The sequence below is a fragment of the Protopterus annectens genome, chromosome 14.part0 (genome assembly GCF_019279795.1).
Source record: "Protopterus annectens isolate FY-2018-M chromosome 14.part0, PAN1.0, whole genome shotgun sequence".
Classification (NCBI taxonomy): Eukaryota; Metazoa; Chordata; order Ceratodontiformes; family Protopteridae; genus Protopterus; species Protopterus annectens.
This window is the reverse complement of record NC_056748.1, coordinates 1,146,476,140-1,146,498,639: the sequence shown is the minus strand read 5'-3', so window position 1 is coordinate 1,146,498,639 and position 22,500 is coordinate 1,146,476,140. Positions and strand designations below refer to the sequence as shown.

The 22,500-nt window shown below is 38.5% G+C and overlaps 1 protein-coding gene across 1 annotated transcript in view; it reads left to right on the top strand.

The window, feature by feature from the left end:
- CDH23 (cadherin related 23) overlaps nucleotides 1-22,500 on the top strand; it is a 2,508,764-nt gene that overhangs the window by 213,167 nt on the left and 2,273,097 nt on the right. Inside the window, exon 4 of the mRNA XM_044056944.1 lies at nucleotides 18,279-18,498. Coding sequence (XP_043912879.1) covers nucleotides 18,279-18,498 — 220 coding nt within the window. The remainder of the gene's footprint in view (nucleotides 1-18,278; nucleotides 18,499-22,500) is intronic.

The window sequence follows — 22,500 nt, the reverse complement described above, 5'->3', positions numbered from 1 at the left end:
ATCCTACCACTCGAGGGTCCCCATTAAATTTCAACATTTTATCTAATGACACCACTGTTATCTCTCCTGACACATCAACTAAACTGCTAGGAATAACCATCGATAACAATCTCACTTTCGATCAACACATCAATAACATCATCAAAACTGTTAATAAAAAAATTGGATCATTATACCGTATCAAACCTTTTCTCACACCTTCTACCAGAGCTACCATTGCCCATTCCCATCTGATTTCTACCCTCTTTTATGCCTCACCTATCTTCACTAACCTTAAGAAGGCCAACCTAAATAAACTAGCAACTTGTTACAATAGCATTGCCCGCTTTGCCACCAGTAACCCCTTCAGAACACATCACTGTCAAAACCTAAAACTCCTAGGCTGGCTGGAGCTACAAAACTGTCTTTTGATATCCCAACTTACCATTGCTCACAAGATACTGCACCAACCTTATAATACCCCTATACTTTCTCAACTTTTAATCCCTTACAATAATCTTACCTCCCTTCGATCTTCTTCTAAACTCATGACCAAATCTGTAAAGTCCCATAACTTAGCTGGTGACTCTCTGTTCTCTAATACTGTAGGAAGGATATGGAATCAGCTACCCACTGATATCACTCTAATCCCCTCCTTACCACTCTTCAAACAAAAAATCAAACTGTACTTCCAAAATCACTGGCTCTGCTCCTGCAGGACTCCTGACTGATCTTCTTCCTTCCCCCTATACTACTAATATCTTTACACTATACTTATTTACTTTACTTCGTCCTTCTTCCTATTGCCCTGCTACTCTCCTCCTATCCTCCTACCCTCTCCTCCATTTTCTCTCCCCCCTCCTCTTTTCCATCACAATACTCTTTTCCACTCTACACTTTTGCCTCTTTCTCTCTTCTGCCTTTGTATTTCTTCTGTAATTCCTTTCTTCTGAGTCTCCCATTCTACTTTTTTCTCTCCAACGGATTATCAAATATATGTTGCTAATCGTAATTGTTTTGCAATGTTTTACTGAATAATAATATTTTGAGTGTGTTCTTTAGAAATTTAGTTTTTTTTGTGTTACTAAACGTATATTCTTTTTGTACTGAATTTATTTTATAATTTGTCTCCTTGTAATTTAGTATCTGTGGAGCTTTTCTCCCCGGGCCTCTACTGAAAATGGACATATATCCAGCTAGACTAGCCTGGTTAACAAATGTAAAATAAAATAAATAAAATAAATAAAATAAATAAATATATATATATATAAACACATATACATATATATAAATATACATATACATATATATATATATATATATATACATATATATATATATATATATATATATATATATACATATATATATATATATATATATATACATATATATATATATATATATATACATACATACATATATACATATATATACATATATATATATATACATACATATATATATATATATATATATATATATATATACATATATATATATATATATATATATATATATATATATATATATATATATATATATATATATATATATATATATATATATATATATATATATATATATATATATATATATATATATATATATACATATATATATATATATATATATATATACATATACATATATACATATACATATATATATATATATGTATATACATATATATATATATATATATATATATACATATATATACATATACATACATATATATATATATATATATATATATATATATACATATATATACATATATTTATAAATACATATACATACTTGTACATATACATACATATATATATATATATATATATATATATATATATATATATATATATCTATACACACACACACACACGCAATTTTTTTCTTTGATCTTTATGATTGAAAATATTATAGGTTCAGATCTTTGTGATTCTGTTAGGACTCAAATGCTCAAGATTTTGATAATTCAGGTGTCTGTCTTAGTCTCATAGACATGTATTGAATAATTGGAAAGGACAGAAATCAATAGCAACATTCCAAATTTCATCACCTTGGTTTTGCCGTACTCGTTTTAAAGTTTAAATCAAAAAGGAAACATACAACTTCCTTCTGCAACTGGAACAACAAATCCTCACCACACATTCAGATGAAGTTTGTCTGAATAGCGATAGTGTTACAGATGGAGTTTCAACAGATAAGGTTTAGGGTTAGTGTTGGCAGGTATAATTAAGGTAAGCAGAGAGAAAGTGTTTGACTACATTGGCCTGAATAAAGATTTAAAAAGTAAAGTGTCATAGGTATTCAGAAGCTATACAACTGGAATGCTTTTATGCCCTTAAGAGGTCATTTACATGTATTCCATGGGCCTCCACTAAAGGAGGTTTAAGGCTTTACACAGCGAATACATTAGTATGGCTATGTATGCTTGCACACACCTATGCATATACAATATATAGTTGAAGGACATAATAGCTAACTCTTTGGAAAGTTTTGATGAATTAGGTTAGACTAAGGGTTAGTAAGGGGTTAGGATTAATATTTGTTTGTTTTAGTGTGTGTGTGTGTGTGTGTTTGTGTTGTAATCTGTCTTGGGTAGTGTAGTGCTATTGAAAGGATTTTCTAAGTTAAGGTTCAGGGTCAGGCAAAGCCCCCTCCCTTCCTTATTAATGCGTGCTAACCCTAATCCTGCCTCTACTACTGACTCTAAACTAAATCCTGCACCTTAAATTAGATAAAAAAACATTTCCATAGCTTTACTTCTTTTCAGACAAACCATGTCCTTTAATATTGATATGGTTTAGTTTTTTTTTCAGTTAGTGTATTTTTAGTGTAACTTGGTCACAGAAGTAGTGTGCTTGCTTGTTTTTTACTATTAATTTAATGTGGGTTTAGGTATGTTTTGTCTATGTTATGAATGGTCTGTATTTTGGTATCTGTATTGTGATTTGTCTACATGCTTAAATATACTCTCATCTCTTCTGGCAGCTTAGAGATTTTACATTTTTGATCCTCTTTTTTTTATAAACTTTTGAGTTCATTCTAAAAATCAAGTAAATAAGAAAAAAATATTTACATTGGGTCTAAGCATCTCACAAGCTATTCATCTGTCTTAATTTTAATGTCATATTTATATTACATCATCATCTTCTGATGTACCGCTTTCCCACTGTCTTGCTGTCCATACCAAGGCCTGTTAATACTGAAAAAGTAATAACACTGTAGCACAATACTGATGAACTTGAAGCACAAAATATTTTTTTTTTTTGCAAGGGGCAAGTCCTCCTTTTACCTTCCACATGGAGATTTTGCTCTTTGCTTAAATATACTAATTCTGTGGTCATGCAACCACAGAGAGCTGGCACAGCCAACAGGAATGAAACAAAACTGCTTCCACATTCAATCTGTAGCCTTGTGCAGGTGACATAATTTACCCAAACCGTACCCTAATTTCTCAAATATTGGAAGCAACAGTAAACCGCTGTTACCTTTCTTGAAGACCTTGCATGTCAGTAAGATAACATCAGGATGAGAATTATTAAACAGTCACACAACAGAAGTCATATGTATGACAGCGATGTTTTGTAACAGCAGATCACAATATTTCTTGTCCAGTGTTATCAAATTCACCATGAGTGCATCTATTAAAAAAATTGTCTCCATTTCAAAATCTCTTTTTTTCATCATGTTCTGTCAAGATGCACAGTTTGTGCTAGGTTTCACATTAAGTGATGATAGTATCACCTCCGATGGCTTCAGTGATGTGTAGCAGATTATTTTTTTTTTTGCCTGAGCTGCCTTCATGTTTTCTCAGTGTGGAAATTGAGTAAACTGTAGGTAATTATTATGATCAGGGTTGTTTGCTGTGTGTGCAGGTGAATTGTAGCTTTTTGTGTTAAAAGCTTCATCCTGTACTATGTCCATGCATTCAAACATCATTACTTCTTTTCTGATTTCCCATTTTTTTCTCACTTTTAGTGTTGCTGTAATGGTGACTCATTTAGCAATGAATATTGGGAGATACTTCTGGCTTCTCAGCAAGTCACTTGGCTACTTGGCAAAACCTATAGTCACACAGCTGAATCTGGAGTAACTTATTTAGTTAGCCTTTGTTGACTGTGTTTGTCCTACTAGATTAGTGGCATGTTTTCAAGGGAGACCTATATGGTATTTATATTGCTAGGGAAAAAATATTGAATCTAAGTAAAGAATGAAAAAAATATATAATTTCTTTAAAAGAACAGCTAAAAACTGAAATATTAATTTTCAGAATTATATTCAAATGAAAATTCCTCCCGTATAATAATTTTATAAATAAAGATAATTAAACAAAAAATATATTCATTATGTACAGTGTATGTTGAGCTCTTAAACTTTTGCCAAAATGTTGCTGTATTATAAAATTTAGAGCATCTGATAAATTGTAAGTTAAAAAAAGAAAATGAGGAAACATGCTTATTTGCTAAAATATAATAAAAATTGAGTTTAATAATTAACGTTTAAAAGTCTGAAATTGTAGGCCATAATTTAAAATTTAGTAAATTATCTCAAGCTTTAGATTTAAGTAATATATTTCTTGATTATGAAATAATTTTTATTATAAGCAAGTCACATAAGGTTGGTATAACCATTTCTTAGTGAGAGCTTTTCTGGCCCTTGCTAAAATGATCCATAATAATGGATATTGATGTTTTTCACAATTAAAAAATGTGATTATTACAGTGAAATTTGTAGAAGGATGGAAATTATCTGACTGTAATATGCATAAAATTTTCATTTTTTTACAAAAATTAGAATGTTTTGAGCATTTAGAGATTATATGTTCCCATTGTGGTTTTATCTCCAAATTACAACTACAATTCATAGGTTCATAGGTTGGTACTAGGCTATCAGCCCTAGGGCCTTTACAAGCTTAGCCATAACAATTCCCTGGCTATTTCTTCCCACACTATTTACTTCCCTGGACCCCTGTCTAGAAGTGCGATTGACGTGATCCCCGGGATGAATTTCCTTTCTCCCATCCAATCGAAAGGTTCCTTTTGAAGAGCACCAAAGAGGCACTGTGCTTGACATGTATGGGCAATCTATTCCAGAGTCTGGGGAGTCTCTGGGTCAGGAACCTATCCCTCCAGCATGTTTTGTTTATTGTGATGACAAGGTTTAGATCCCTAAAGTGTGTGGCTCTGAGGGATTGGGATTTCTTTAAGTGTAGCATGTCCAACAGCTCTGGGTTTGACATGGCCTTGTATGTTAAGCAAAGATCGCCTCTGAGTAGACGATATGCGACAGAGTATAGCTCGAGTTTTTTAAGGCGGTCAGCGTAGGGCATCTGCTTTAGGCCTGTGATTCTTTTAGTGAGGTATTTCTGCGGCCTTTCCACTTGTTGCAGATGTGTTGAGAGGTACATACCAAATGGGGCGTTGTATTCTATAATGGGTCTAATGAGGGATGAGTACACTGGGACAATGACCTCCTTTTTCCTGGATGAAAAGCCCTTAGTGATGAGGTGTGCCACATAGAAGGATTTCCTGACTGTTGTGGCGATGTGGTTATCGAAGGTGAGACCACTGTCCACCTGTGTCCCTAAGTCTCTTATCACACTTTCGGTGTTTAGTGTACTGCCACCTATATGGTAATTCACGGATAAATGTTTTTTTCCCAAAAGGGATAACTATACATTTCTTGGCATTGAGCTTGAGCCCATTGCTCTGGCACCAAGCATCTGTTTCTGTAAAGCCCTTTTGTAGAGTATCCACATCATTTGGGGATTCAATAATGGCTCCCAGTTTGCAGTCATCTGCAAACTTTGTTATCCAGAGTCCCTTAGTGTTGGCCTGTACTTCAGAGAAGTAGATGCCAAACAAGAGCGGTCCCAGGACTGAACCCTGAGGTACTTCACTTGTCACTTGTCGGGAGCTGGATTTGGAGTCAGCTACTTTTACAGTGTGGGTTCTATCAGTAAGCCAGTTAGCAATCCATTGGGTGATGTAGGGATTAATGCCCAGCTTAGTAAGTTTATCTATGATTCCAGAGTGGGGGATGGTGTCAAAGGCCTTGGCAAGGTCTAGATAGGCTGTGTGGACCACCTTACCCTTGTCCATGGCTCTGGAGACTGATTCGAAGAAGTCAATCAGGTTCAGGAGACAAGATCGGCCCTTCACAAACCCAAACTGGGTGGAGTCCAGTGTTTGAAGGTTGCCAATGTCTTTGTTTATATTTAAATTCATTATTTTAGTGATTTTATTCAATGTATTTGATGCATTAAAAAACTCTCTGAATAATGTCCCATGTGTAAATTTTTCAGAAAGATCTTGTTTTAGCTACCAATTTGAGCGACATGTATTTATTTCAGTCATTAGGTAAATCATATTCAATATTTGGATCTAATTTATATTCTGTGTTATTTTCCAAAAATAATATTATAAAGATCTAATAAAATGCAATTATTAATGTTATTATAAACATTTTATATATATATATATATATATATATATATATATATGTATATATAAAATGTATGAACCTTAGGTAAAAGTTTGCAGATTGCAAACATCCTATTGAGTCTAATTTTACTTGCAAAAAACTGTATGATACAATTAAGTGTTAACAGATTTTTATTTTTACTAAATTGAATTCCTCTAAGATTTGATCAGTTAAAATAAATTTAGGGCCTTTAAGGAAATTATAACCTTTGTCCTTTACATCTCCAATTATCCGTTTTTTATGTATTAGCTCCTTCTAATACATCTTTAAATGCACAGGAAGTTTCCATAGGTACCATAGCATATTTTACATCCACAGACCAACCACTTTCTCAAGCAAGTGGGACCTTGGTTTAACATCTCATTCAAAAGATGACACACTCAGGTGTACAACACCCCTCTTATGCTCACTGCAATGCCCTGAGTCCAACTGCCTGGTGTGGGAATAGACCCCATAGCCTCCCTTATCAGTGGCAAGTGTGCTGCCTGTTGCACCATTGACACTGCAGTTGTTATCTGATACTGCTGTGCTGCCTGTGACTATAAGTAGCCGCAAAGCTGGCAAAGCCAGTAACAACGCTTTCATTTAAAAGAGTTGTTTACACCATCCTGCATTGACTGTTTTGTTTATGCAGTTATAAAGTACCTAAATATGTGATGATTTTTTTGATCATATGTAAGTGGTGAAAAGTTGATATGTTATTTAATTTTATTTAATTAAACATTTTACTGTATGCCTAAGACTACTGATTCTACAAATATTATTTGAATGCAAAATAGCTGCATGACTTTGTATTTTACAGATGAGGTAGTGTTTTTATAGAATACTCCTTTTATGTTTACATATTTAAGTAAACTAAAATACAATGCAATAAAATGAATCTGCAAGTCAAATGCATTTTTAGGTAACTGGGCCCAGAATGCTTTGATGTTTTTTTTTTATTGATAGTACAATTATAAAGTTTAAGGTCTGAGGACTCCTTCCCCACAGTTGGATGCTAATTCTAAAGTCTTTAGTCTACTTATTTATTTTATTTTATTTTTATTTTACATTTGTTGACTGGGATAGTCCAACTGGATACATGCCCATTTTCAGCGGAGGCCCTGGGAGAAAAGCTCCACACATGCATACAAAAACTGTTACATTAAACTTTGTTAAAAACATTGTTACAGGTACAGAGAGTCATTTCTTCAGTCTTATTCAAATCTATAGTGTTACAATTTAACAGACTAGAAAGCACTGTAGAGGTGGCAAAAGACCACTTTATGACTTGCTTATATTGCAGGAGTTAGTCTGGATTAGCACAATGGCATAGCCATCGCTTTTTTAGGTACTGTTTTAGACTTTTTTTGAATTGGGTTAGAAAAGGCTTGGAAGTAAGTTCAGCAGGAAGTGAGTTCCAGATTTTACCAACAGAGTTAGCATAAAGAGAATCTCCAGATGAGTTGTTGGTACTGAGTGTTTGGACTAGAATTTTTTTGGATGAGCGAAGAGCTTTGAGTTTACTGTAGAGGGTAATAATGTTTGTCAGTACAGGAGTGTTTTCAGGTTGATTTAAAATTGTATGTGCTACTATTAACTGATTGTACTGAATTTGGATAGGCAATTCTAGCTACCCTAGAGTCTATAGGTCCAGACAGTGGTGTGTTCGATATGTAGATCCAGTGGCATATCTAGTGATATGATTAAAGCAGGTAGAGAGTTTTCTTAGGTCAGACTTACTCAGGTTTGTAAAGAGAGGGATTGCATAAAGTAGGATGAAAAGTAAATGTGTACGGGCAATAGCAGTCCTTAGCTATAGGAGTGAGAAAAGGATTAATCTTGTATAGTGAGCCAAGTTTTTTGTTAACCTTTTTAATGGTTTGATTGATATGCATTTCAAACTTGAGATTATTGCCAACTATAATACCTAAGAGTTTGGTACAGGGATCTGGGACAATGACCGTGTCATTATTGGACTTTATAGTAAAGGTAAGAGAGGGGGCTTTACATAGGGGGGGGAGCAGGAGCTTTGTTTTGTTGGGGTTTAGTAGGAGATGTCTGTTACAGAGCCAGTTTGCAACTGTGTTAAAAACATTTTGGGAAAGAGTCTGCAGACTTAAGGGGGGGAGGTGGCAGAGCAAATAAAAGTAGAGTCATCTGCATTGGCTCTACTCCCCTTAGCCATAGCTCCTTGGTCCTCTTACAGTTCTCCAGATCTACTTTCTACCATTCAGGTCTGCAGATCTTGACTCTGCATTGCATTTTCTACTTTGACAAGTTAGTGTAGCAATATGGTGATAGGTTTTCTGTTCTATTACCCTTGGTTGGTACCTTTTTCCATTCCTTGTCCTTCTAAGTCGTTAAGTAGGTGGTGGTTTTGTGTTGTCCGTTTTTTCCTTTCCCACCCATTTAGTGTATTGTTTTGTGTTGTGTGGTCTCTTGTCGCTTCTCCATAGCTTTTGTTTAAGTGTTAGGATGGATAAGGGGTTTTAAAAAGTGTGTCTCATGTGGAAACCAATTGCCTTCCCAGAACAGGCATTTAAAATGTGTTTATACTTTGGGACTGATGTGTCTTGATGCCAGATGCTCCATTTGTGAAAGTTTTAGCAGTAGGGTCATCAACAAGCATAGTGCTATGTTGGTGTTGAAAGGGTTTCTATCCTCAGATTCCTCTGATTTTGCATCTGTCTCTGGGATGGCTTCTCCCCCAGCTCCAAAGATTGGATCCAATAAACCTTGCCAGCAAGACTCCTGGCATACCAAAGGAGATAATGAGAGGTCCTATTCATCTTCTGCTAAGGAGATAATGAGAGGTCCTATTCAACTTCTACTTCTGGACTTGCTCCCTCAGGCTTGCTGGACCTGAAGATCCCACAACTTTTGGGCCCAGTGTCAGCTGCCCCAGTGCAAACATCTTGAAGTCAATTGACATCTCAGAGCTGATCACCTTTGGTGTCCAAATATGGGAAAGTTTCTCCTCTGACTCTAATTATTCCAAGTCCCTTCTTGATCAAAGGGGCACCTTCATGTAGGGCAGCTTCCCTTTTTCTCCAAGCACCCCACTGAGCAGTCACCAGAGTCCTCCTGGTCTCCTCCCTAGTTCAGCACCTATCCAGCTTGGATACATCATATGGGGGTCTTCTTTCAAAAGACCTTCTAAGCCCTCCTTGGTGACTTCATCCATCCAGTCATCTATGTTGGTGGGCAGCATCAAATACTCTGATTTGGAGCTGCTGATGTCCTTTTTTCAGGTGCTATTGCAATTAGGTCTTATCGCTTCAGGTCCAGGTAATGCACCAGAACCTTTGGCTCCATCCTTCTGGTTTCCTCCCTAGGCCCCTTTGGACCTAAGGCCTTCAGGGCCAGCTGAATTTCCACTCTCTGGGTCAGATCCAATGGCGTGGCTGTCTTTGACTACATCCTTTTTCTTTGTAGCCATGACCTAGATTTGTTAGAGACTGGTAGGACCTCAGAGCCATGGCATCAGAGCTGGAGCTAATAGGTCAGTGTCAATGGCTCCTGCTTCGGGATCATAGCTTCCCCTCAGGGATTTGGCTTTGGACAGCTTGGCACCAATCTTAACATCAGGACAAGGTGCTTCTCCATCAGGTTAAGTGCTGTCTCTTAAATCTTCAGGCTCTGGGACCCAAGAGGCCAGCCTCCATCTTAGCATTCGATGTTGTAGAAAGGATTATGTTCTCTCAAAGGGGTCAGATTTCCCCCAGCCGGCACCCCCTCCCCTTTTTTCATCCGTATCTGCAACCAGTCATCAGTCTGTTCCTGGACAGCTTACATCAGCCAGCCTCCAGTCTGCCCCCATGGCAAGGCTTCCATTTCCTCCCCAGCTTCATCAGAATTGGAGGTTTGGGGAAAGGGAAAGTTTGAGGAAACACCTAGATTCCCTGGAGGAGTCTCTCACCAAGGATATTGACCTCAAGGAAGGAGAGGGATCCCCCATGTCTCAGCATGAGGATGCCTCTTTTGTCAGTTTATTAGACCTGCTTTGCCAGAGCAAAGGCTGGGCCACCAAAGTGTCCTCTCCAGAGGAGTCAGTATTTCTGGATGCCTTTGGCTTAGACCCATGCATGCCTTGGGTGGTTCCTCCTACAGATGCCTTTATAGACCTGATATCCCAGAGGATTGGAAAGGAATCTGACACTGTGGGACCCATCTCCAGAAAATAAGGATGTCTCTCTCCCCAAGGACAGGCTTCACTGGAGTAAGGGTCTGGCCGTCGATGCCATTGTGGTGGCAACAGCCACCAAGAAGGAGATTTTTGAGGAGAGCTCCTTGATTTCCCCTCTGAACAGAGAATCTTAGGTGTTGGATTGGCTAGGGAAGTGTTCCTATGCCTCAGTCCCTTTTGCACCGAGAGCCCTTAATTACCTGTTACACTTGACATGACTTCAACTGGACCTAGTGTCTGAATTGCCTAGTACCCTCAAGACTCGGCAGTCTCTAAAAATGCAGAAGATGCTGGAGACTCACTTTTCTACCCTGGTTTCCATTGCCAATGTTTCTATGAGGCTTATCTGTAATGTGACCAATACAGCATCTCAAATGGCAGGCTCCAGTATAGACATGTGGTGCCATGCTTGGATGCATTTGTTTAACTTTGCTGACTGTTTCAAAGTGTCCTTAATTAATGTCCCTTTTGATGGGTCCTCCATGTTTGGGCCAAAAGTTAAAGACAGTCTGTCAAGAAGCAAATAATAAGGGAAGACTCCATCCACAATTTGGCATACCCCCCAGTGGAACTTTTCAAGGAATCAAAAGGAGGATAAGCATCTCTTTTTCAGAAAATCACATTACTCTTCCCAGTATGCTACACCAGATTGTTCCTCCCATGTACTAGATGGGAATTGTAGTGGACACCTGCCCACTGGGCAGGGTCAGTCCACAGAATTAGGGCTTGCATCAGGCTTTTTTGAATGGGTGCTTTCAACAATCCTGAATGGTTACCCAGCTGCTGCTCTCTGGAGGCAGTCAGGGGTTGTTTAACTTTCTACTCAAAAGCTTGGGAGGCCAACATCTCAGACACCCTGGTTATTACATTCCCTTTTTAGAAGTTCCAAATTATCACCCTGATCATCCCCCAGATGTTTCACCCCCATCAAAGACTCTGTTGCTTGCAAATAGTCATTCAGGAAGCCCCAACATATCAAAAAGCATCTGGGGGTCTATTTCAGGTTATTTCTATTTCCAAAGAAAACAAAAGACCTCTGACCAGTCTTGGATTTAAGCATGTTAAATATATTTATTAAAAAGACCAAGTTCCTAGTGGTTACAGTGCAGTTCATCTTTCTTCTTCTGAGTAAAGGCATTTGGATGTGCTCGATAGACCTCAAGGAAGCTTACAATCAGATCAAGATAGGCATTACAAGAGGTTTCTATGCTTACAGCTGGGGACCAGTCATTACCAGTTCAGGACCTTGCCATTTGGTCTTACCACAGTTTCCTCAGGTGTTTGCCAAGTGCATGGCAGTGGTCACAGTCTGGCTCCAGCTGCAGGCATTTTAGGTCCTTCTGTACCTGAATAATTGACTCCTCACCACCCCCACAAGGGCATTGCTGATCATGGCCAAGGACTCCTTACTCCCACTGTATAACGACTTAGACATCATAGTCCATCATCCAAAATCAAGCCTTCAGCGTCTAAAAATGTTAGAGTTCATAGGTTGTCCCTTAGACACAATCAACCAAATCGCCAAACTGCTGAACTCAGGGTTTTTGGCCTTTGGACTCGGGCCCTGTCAGTGCGTGCAACTTCAAAGCCTCCAATGCATGCAATTATGAAGATTCTGGGACATATGGCAGCAAAAATATCATTGGTTCCTTTAGCCAGATAGCACGAGGGGTCCGAAAAGGACTTTTGCTGTTCAGTGGTCTTTCCTTACTCATCCTTTGGATTTTCCAATACTGTTAACAAAAGTCTGTCACAAGCAGATTCACTGGTGGTTCTCCCTCAGCCATGGTCATTATCGACACCTCCCTCCTGGAGTGGTGGTGGTGGTGGTGGGGGGGGGGGGTATTTTGACGGGATGATGTTTCAAGGGGCCTGGTTTTCCACAGAGCCCCACATTTACATCAATGTTCTGGAGGTGAGAACAGGCCTTCCACTGCACGCTTTTTGAGATGCCTTTAACAATTTTCTTTTTTTTTTTTTTTTTTTACTCTTGCAGCCATTAAGCTTTGCCATTTCTCTACCTAGAGTGTATTTCCCCTCTCAAGACAGGCTAATCCAATCAAGCCTTGGTTGAATTTATGAATGCCTATCCAATCTAGCCAGGGTTGAATTTATGAATACAATCCAAAATTTGGACAGTGCAGCAGTAGCATTGTTGCCTCACAGCAAGAGGTTCTCTGGTTCAGTTTTCGGCTGGAGTGCTTTTTGTGTGCAGTCTGCATGTCCTCCCTGCTTTTATGTGAGTTTTCTCTGGGTACTCCAGTTTCCTCCCACTTTACAAAGATATGTAACTAGAGCATTTCACCCCGGGCCTCTGCTGAAAATTGACTTACTTTTAAGTCAGACTTTCCTATTAAACAAATGTTAAATAAATTAAAATAAAATTATCCAGGTCCCATTTGAAGAAGATGGTGTCTCACACTGCTTTATCTGCAGGGAGAGTCTATTCCAGAGTTGAGGGAGATGCTGAGTAGCAAATCTGTTTCTCCACTTTGCTTTTCTGATCTGCTGAAGCAGGTTTAGATCCAGTGTTCTGGTATTTGTGTAGTTGTTTGATTTGAAATGGTACAAAAGCTCTTAGACTGCTCAGGAGACAAATCTGTTATGGGCTCATCAGAAGAGACAGGGTTTCTAGTAATTTCTGGTAGCTAAGAGATCCCCTTTGGTAGGAACCTCTGAGATCATTCCAGTATATGTCTGGTGAAGTATATTCCAAGGGGGGGATCATTGTATTTGATATATCAGTGCTGAATACAAGGGTACAATAACGTCTTTAGAATGGATGATATTCCCTTCATAATCAGCTGTTCCAAGTAGAAAGACTTCCTGACAAATGTTACATGGTGACTAAAGGAGAGGGAATTATTAACACAGATTCCCAGGTCGCTAATTAGATTTGCATTTTAAAGTGATGTATTCTCAGTGATGTATACTTGTGAGATGTATTCTCTACCAAATGTGAACATTTTACATTTTTTTATCATTTAATTTAAACCCACTTTCAATACACCAGGCATTTAAAAGTGTAACTTCCTGCTTGGAAGGCTTCTCTGTCAGAAGGCGATTTGACATTCACTTCTAGTTTGCCATCATCCACAAACGTGGTTAGCCATAGGTCTTGGTTTTTAGTACGCAAGTCAAAGAAGTAAATAACAAACAAAAGCAGTCCCATCAAACAGCCCTGTGGGACATCACTGGTCACCTTTCATGTTCAACGGTGCTACTTTTGCTACCATCATTAAGTGGGTTCTGTCTTTTAGCTAGTTTACCATTTAGGGTTCTATTTGGCTTGGGTGTTGAAGAAGGCAGGAGTCTGGCATTGAATCAAGAGAGATAGTGAAAGTTCACATGATACCCCAACCTCATGCAGAAAATGAAAAATCTTGTCTAACCATTTTTTTCTGTGTGGATTTTAACTTGGTCTTTTTTTTTTTTTTTTCCCATGGTGCTTGAGTCGTAACATCTGGGCATTTATTTTGGTTACTGGACTTACTACATTCCAGCACCAGTGGACTGCATGTTTTGTGGGCATTTAGTTTCAAGTTGAAGTTGAAGCACCTGAACCCAGACACTGTACAATAAAAATCAACATAGACGTCCAGTTAGACAATGCAACTCAGTACTTTAACAATACAGTCCTGGAAGTCCTAGATTATGTAGCCCACATCAGACAAAATGCATGTAAAAACTAAACTGAACCCATGGCTACCAAAACACACTAAACTCCTCTTGAAACAAAGAGCCAGAGCACAGTGGTCCCACGATCTTACTAATAAACAAACAAACAACCCTCCAAAACTACCAGCAATTAAGAAATGCAATCAAAAAGCAAATAAAAACCAGCACCATTCAACAGCTCAACAGAAACACCAGAATACCCCCCACCAAAAAATGTGGGGCCTATATAACGCAAATTCTCAATCCCAAACATTCCTCCACCTCTAACCCCTCCTCCCCAGACACCACCGAAGGTATAGTGACTCAATTCAACTCTCACTTTACTAATTCCATACTGTCCCTACTAAATCATAACACTGCCAGTCCTCTTACCTCTACCACCAATCCTGTAGTATTTAGCCTTAAACCAATACCCAAGTGCTACATTAACAAACGTCTGCATCAACTGAAACCTTCTTCCCTAGCAGCCGATCACCTCCCCTGTGAATTCGTGAAGTTGGCAGATGATGCCATAACTTAACATGTCTTCCTACTAACAAATGAATCCATCTCTCAGCAATATGTCCCAAAACTATGGAAGATATCCTGTATCATCTTCCTACACAAGGGAGGCACTTCAATAATGCTATCAAACTACCGACCCATCACAATACTCCCTCACCTAGCAAAAATCTTAGAGAAATGTATATATTCCCAAATCATCCCCTATCTCCTGCACAATAACCTCCTCTCTGATGCTCAGCATGGCTTCAGGCCCAAGTGTAGCACTACATCTCCTCTAATTAGCTTCACAGACTTAGTCAACCAGTCAAGAAACCATGGCCTTTATGTTTCATCAGTTTCCTAAACATGTCAAAAGCATTTGATACTGTCTGACGCCAAAAGCTTCTCTACCAACTAGCCACCTTAACCTTCTTTTACTCCACCCTATATTGGTTCCATGGCAAGACAGCAGGCTGTTAAATGTTTAGGCAGTATATCCTCACTCTTACCAGTCTCTGTAGGTATACCCCAAGGTTCCATTCTTGGCCCATTTCTCTTTACGATTTTTACAAATGACCTCAACCCATCCACTACATCAGCTAATATTATACAATGTGCAAATTATTCTACACTCATCTGTTCAGTCAGCTCTGTCCCCAATCTCTTACAAAAACACACACAGCATTTACAGAGGTTAAACAGTACCTTTCTGCCAAACAACAAATACTTACCCCCAATAAGACCAAACTAATATTATTTGGAAACAATAAAATATCTCAATCCTCATTTCCATTCACCATCTACTCCACTAACACCACCAGGATAGAGCCAGTAGACCATGCCAAACTACTAGGTGTCACCATTGTCAAATCCCCTCAGTTACAACCTACACATATCCCAAACAGTCAAAAAGGTCCACACAAAACTCGGGGCACTCTATAGAGCCAAACCATTTCTTAAACAAACCACCAAAGTAGCCATTGCCCAAACCCATCTACTATCCACTCAGTTATATGCCTCCCCAATTTTCACAAATTTAAAGAAAAATCTAAATAAACTGGAAGCCTGCTACAACAAAAAGCCAGGATCGCCACAAACCTCCCATACAGAACACATCATTGTCAAGCTCATCATAAACTGGAGTGGTTGGATCACCCAAATCATCTAGGCCTCTAACAACCCACAATCTGTCATTCCATTATCTACCAACCAAATAATTGTCCAGCCCTTAAAAACCTAGTAAAACCCTGTACTTGCAGGAGACCCCTCCGCTCATCTGACAAAGTACTTCCTGAAGTCACTAAAGCCAACAACAGCTTTGAGGATACCTTGTATTCCAATCACATCTCCAAAATTTGGAACACAGTCCATCAGCCTATTCTTTCCATATCTAACCCCTCCAAATTCAAGGTTCTTCTCAAGGCCCATCTGACCAATAACTGGCTATGCTCCTGCACAACTCCAGGCTGACCCCTCAGTTATTTTTAACACTGTTCTTTCCTACAGTATTCCTCACTCAGGTTCAACAGGACACAGTCAGGGAAATGAACATTTCTTCAAATTATTATTGTATATTATTATTCTATTTTCTAACTGGTGAGGCCAACAGCAGTCCCACCAAGTAGAAATATAATAATATATTGTTTCTGAATTGTTGTGTTAAGGACAACAATTATAATATGCATTATGTGGGACTCTCCATTTATACTTTATTTGTATCACTGTGGCATGTTTCTTCTCTGTTGTATCAGTGTTCTTATTGTTATATTTTTACTAAGTAACCTGTTACTTTTTAATTCTGTGTTAAAACTGTTTACTGTGTAACTTGGAGCTTTTCTCCCTGGGCCTCCACTGAAAACTGGCCTTTTTGGGCTCATCCAGACACTCCCAGTAAACAAATTAAAAATAAATAAATAACAGAAACTACATTTTCAAAAATCAGCTAATACTTAGTTGAAAGCTAAATCCGATGAATGTGATTTTAGGCTTCTGAAACAAACCTTGGACGTAAGTACAATAAAAGAAGGATCTTGATAATTAAAACAGTAACAGCCAGAAGAGTCAAGGTTATGAGATGGCAAAACAAGGAGGTCTTGCAAACTGTGGGTTGGACTGTATCTATGTACAAGATTACACCCCCTACACCCCTTACTTAAATATTGTAATTACAAGGTCGCACAACTGCTCCAAAAAGAAAAAAAACACACACACAGTGAATTACTGCTGATGCACAAACCCGTGAGTGCACAACAGCGATATACAAATGGTACGACAGACTAATTTGCCTTGTAATTCCAAATGTCTTTATACCCTAAACCACACCACCATTAATTCCCTATAGCGTACTTTTCTGTCAAATGTAATTATACTAAATGGATTTTAGACTAAGTCTTAGATGAAATGTCATGTACCCATATTAGAAATTATGCAATTTACCTAGTAGGTATGTTATACAAATACCTGTGTATATAAAACTTGGCAAAAGGTAATGCCTGCTTAGCTTAATTAATATACTTTTCTTTTCTCAATGAATAACTTCAGTACTATCATTATTAGTATATTCTGTTTTATCTAACATTTTACAAAATTTGCTTTAATATTTATCCTGCACATTCTTAAATTCCAGCAGTCTATCAGATTGTAAATCCTTTTACAAGATGCTGTTCCATCTATCTGAAGCACTACAGAACTAGTTCTTAACATCGTGTGAGCCATCATCTGTTTTGAACATTTTCCTCTAATGATTTTGTTTATTTATTTCTCCTTTAAAGTTGTTACATTCCTGAGATTGTTCATTCATATAAAGTAAAGTTTCCATCCTGCCCCATGATTTGCATAGTGCATTGAGCTCATTAAGTCAGACGTCTTCGTACATTTTTGTGGCTTTATCTGAGATATAAGCACATAATATAATTACATACACCTTAAACTGTAAACATCTTTAATAAGACCGCCTGTCCTATGGTCCCTATTGGAAAATAAGCCTTGAAGCAGCATATTTTGTATAATTAATTTTAGATAGGGCTGATAAACTTGTATATTATACATATCATACATAACACACAGTCTACCTTTATCCCCAACACATTTATACCTGCGGGATAGTTTCTTTGATTGTGTATCAGAATGCCTCAGAATCACCTGAATGGTTATTTTGTGCTGAGATGGCATTTCCTGAATCTCTTTTTCACAGTTTTCCCTTAATTAAGGCAGTGGGGATAATAATGTTTCTTCTGGAGTTTGGTAAAGTATAAGTGACTGAAATATTAGTTTCATTATGTAGGCATTTGCTTTTAGAATACTCATTAACTGTCTGTGTTGCTTCTTGTTTGCAAATACTTTTTTGCTATGATCTAAATTGTGTATTGCTTTTGTTGTCCTTTCCATTTATTGGCTGCTCATTTAACTTTGCTGCCAGTACCACCCAAGTAAAATTCCATTTTTTCAACCCAGACTGCTGTCTCCTCCTTCCCTGTAGGTGGCAGCACTGGATCCAGATGAGAACCTCAATGGATTTGTGAGTTATCATATGCAAGTTGGAATGCCCCGACTGGATTTTGTAATCAACACGACGACAGGGCTGATTATTAGCACAGCAGAGTTAGATCGAGAAAGGACTGCTGAATATTATTTGAGAGTGGTAGCAACTGACTCTGGGCAGTTTCCACGAAGCTCTACCGCTACACTGACAGTCAGAGGTAAAGATTTCTTAAATCCTGTCAAAAACACATTTGGTGCACTGCATAGAAACCTTGTTGTATGATCCAAAGTGGTATATGAAATGTAAATAGACTGTTAAATAAAATGATATCTATTTTGTGTAAATGGAGAACACAGATCTATAAGTGAAAAAAATTGGCATAAAATGCAGTTATACATATGATAAGTTCAAGGAGTAGAATATGATGAGAACAAAACAAATCCATTCCAAAAAGTTTAAAATGTTACGGTTCATCAAACTTATTCTCACCTAGATCAGAGAATGAAATTAAATGGGAGAATTAAATTCTCATTTCTCTGTTATGGAAATTATTCCAGTATTGTCTGCCTTCCAGGTGTGTTTTAAAATACTACTATTGTCTTTCTTGACACCACAAAATGGGCTAGATACTGCAAACCAAAACAGAACTCACTCAATATCTTTTAAATAAAAAACATTCCCTGTGAGTATTTTCAGTGAGTTAGTTTAGAGAAAATGGTACAAATTCAGATTTATACCCCATCTTCCATTGTCCCAAATGTAATATAATAATTTCCAAGACCACTTCCATTCCATCAGGTGTAATTATGATAACAGCAGATGCTTCTTCTAGGGCTGCTGCCTTTTGTGTCAGTGATAAGGAGGTATTCTTAGCTTTGACTTCAACCTTTGCCTGATGATATTAAAGCTAAGTTGATGGGTGCCCCTCTTGATAATAAACACTTGTTTGGTGAAGTTGCTACTGCCATGTTTAAGTCCCTTCAGGATAAGGGCAAGGCTTTACAGGAAATTAAAACCTATGTTTGTTTCTCCTGTGCCTAAATTTAAGAGAAACTACCCCAATAAGCCAGCCTTTGTTTGCAGGCAATCTTGCCTTCCTCCTAAAGGTCAAAAGGGTGGCAAGCAGGCTACTCGGATTTCAGTGCCTCCGAAGTCTCCTTTTCCAGGGAAATGAGGTGCTGTCGGACTATCCAAGTCTTCACAGCCACTTTCCTCTTTCTCATTCCCTCTCCCTCTCTCTTCCTGTGTGGCTACAAATTACTCAGGATTACTGGGTCCTGTCTAATATTCACCAGGGATATTTCATGTTTTGGAAATCCCTTCCCCCTTTTATTGGTATTCCTCAACCACCTCAGCAACAACTCTCTTTCTTTCCAGAGGTGCTTTGGGACCTTTTGAATCTGGCTGCTATTCAAGAGGTGCCTGTGTTCCAAAGGGGGAGAGGGTTTTACTCCAGCATGTTTCGAATACCCAGAAAATAGGGTATTTTGGAGACCAGTTCTAGACCTCTTCAGACTTTGTTCCCTCTTTTGTTTCCTCAGGCTAATATGGTATCTCAGGATCTCAAGGATGCTTATCTCCATATCCTGATTCATTCCCTTTTCAATAAGTTTTTAAGTTTCTCTATTGCTTATTGGCATTTTCAGTTCTCTTCTTTGCCTTTTTAGTGCCCCAAGGATATTCACCAAATGTCTTGCTCCTGCGATAGCTTTTTTTCAGGATTCAGGTGATCTGAGTATTGCCTTACTTGGACAGCCTTCTATTTCAGACATTCCTGTCCAGAGATCCTGTTGCAAAATCTTCACTTTGCCATTTCTCTTCTGCAAAGTCTTAGCTTCACAATAAACTTCAAAACATCTTTTCTGATCCCCTTCTCAAGATCATGTTTTTTTGGGTCTATATTGTTATATAAGTGAAACTTCAAAATCTTGAACACTCATATGAGCGGAAATGCAGGAAATAGAAATCGCTATTGTGGGGGGAGGCTGCACACCCCACATCCCCCGCTAAATATATATTCCAACTCCGAGATCGCACTACAGTGAGGAAAGGGCAAATTTTCCAGTCTTTGCATTTTCGACTTCTAAGCCGTTCAAACTTTAGATTTTTTGTCTTTCTAATAGGGACCCGTTTTTTCTGGGTGCAGGATACAGACTGTGCCTATGTTGGCATCCCTGCCTCCTCCCAAGGCCTTAATACTCATTTCCTTCTTTTAAACTCTTCTTCCTCAGGCCTCTATAACAGCCAGGGAATTTCTGAGAGGTCTGTGGTTAATTCCATCCACCATCCGTATGCTCCTTCTGGTCAAACTCCACATAAGATAGTTTTGGTGGTTTCTGAAGTTAGTTTGGCTTCAACATGCACATTCCCTAGAATTTGTAGTTCCTCTTCTACTTTGTCTCAAGAAGGAGCTTCACTGGTGGATACAGCAGCTGTCTGTAAACCCAGGGCTCCCTTTTCATCCCCCTCTTCCCTCCCCGGTGCTGTTTACAGATGCTTCAGATGTGGGATGAGGAGGAGCTTTTGGCTCCCTAAAGGTTCAGGGGGTGTAGTCTCTTCAACAGAAAGAACACATCAACATCAACAAATATGAGAGCTCTACTGCTAGTGCTTCAGGCTTTTCATCCTCTTTTCCCCCATAGGACACCTCAAGGTATTTACAGAGTGTACCATAGTAATGTGGTATATAAACAAACGGGGGGGGGGGGGCCAGATCATGTCTTCTTTGGCAGTCCGAGTGTGGGAACTTGTTGTCCAGTATTAAGTGACTCTTCAGGCAGTTTATATTCCTTTAGGTCGAAACATTGTGGCAGACACCCTGAGCTGGTCCTTAACTTAATCCCATGAATGGACACTTCACAGGGATGTGTTTCTGAACACTGTCCACCAATGGAGTACTCCTCAAATAGATCTTTTTACCTCCCCTCCGAACAGACAACTTCCTGTTATTTGTGCCAGAGTCCCAGGTCCTCTGGTGTGTAAGGTGGATGCCCTCTCTTTTTTTGGAAGGAGATGTTTCTTTACATTTCCTTCTGCTTTCCCCTCATTCTAATAATCATCTTCAAAACTCAATAGGATGCTCCCAAAATCTTGTTGGTGACTCCCTTTTGGCCGAGACAGCATTGGTTCCCTCTTCTGCATTTATCCAAGGGCAGTCATCACAAGTTACCTCACAGGGTGGACCTTCTCACACAAAACAGGGGATCTCTCATCCGTCCCCACCTGTCCATGCTTCAGCTGACACTGTGGGGGATAGGATTTGATTCCGCATAGACACCATTTTTTTATGATAATGTGCTTAGGGTCTTGCAGGAAGCCAGGAAACCCACTACTAGGAAATTCTCCTTATCCAAATGGAAGAGGTTTCCTGTTTAGTGCCTTTTTCATAATCTGGATCCATTTTCTGTGGATGTTCCTTTGATTCTCTCTTATCTCTGTGAATTTCTCAATGCTGGGTTGGCTTATTCTATATATTAAGGCCCCCACTTATCAGCTATCTCTGCTTGTCTGCCTTTATCACCTCCTTTAGCTTCTAGATTTGAAGGTAAACAATTCCTTAAAGGCATCCTTCATATTAGGCCTCCCAAGAAACCTGTCCCTCCTTCCTGGGATAATTGACTCAGGCTCCTTTTGAGCCTGCAGCTTCATCTTCCTTGCAACACTTCTCTTGTAAGACTGCACTTTTGTTAGCCCTTACTTATGCCAGATGGGTGTCTGAGCTTAAGTCCTTATGGCTTGACCTGCTTTTTTGGTGTTTCATAAGGACAGGGTGTCCTTGCATACTAATCCTTCTTTTATGCCCAAGGTGGTAAATAAGTTATCCCTTAATCAGTCTAATTAATGTGCCGACTTTTTTCTGCCAGTGAGAAAGTGCTGCACACATTGGATGTGCATAGACAACTCGGATTTTATTTGGATAAGACTAAGACTGTTAGGAAATTTGATCAACTCTGTTTCCTTTCATCCTAGGTCCGTAGGATTAACTGTATCCAAGCAAACTGTTTCTTCTTGGATCTCAAAAGCTATTTATTTTTGTTATTCCTTTCATGGTAAGAGCCTTCCTTATTCTGCTAAGGCTCATTATACTAGGGCTGTGGCTTCTTCTGGTTCTTTTTTCAAGGGTTTGCTAACTAACTCTATTCTGAGGTAGCTTCCTGGCTTGTGTGCATATGTTTATGAAGAACTACAAGTTAGATGGAATCTCCAGAGGTAGAGCTGA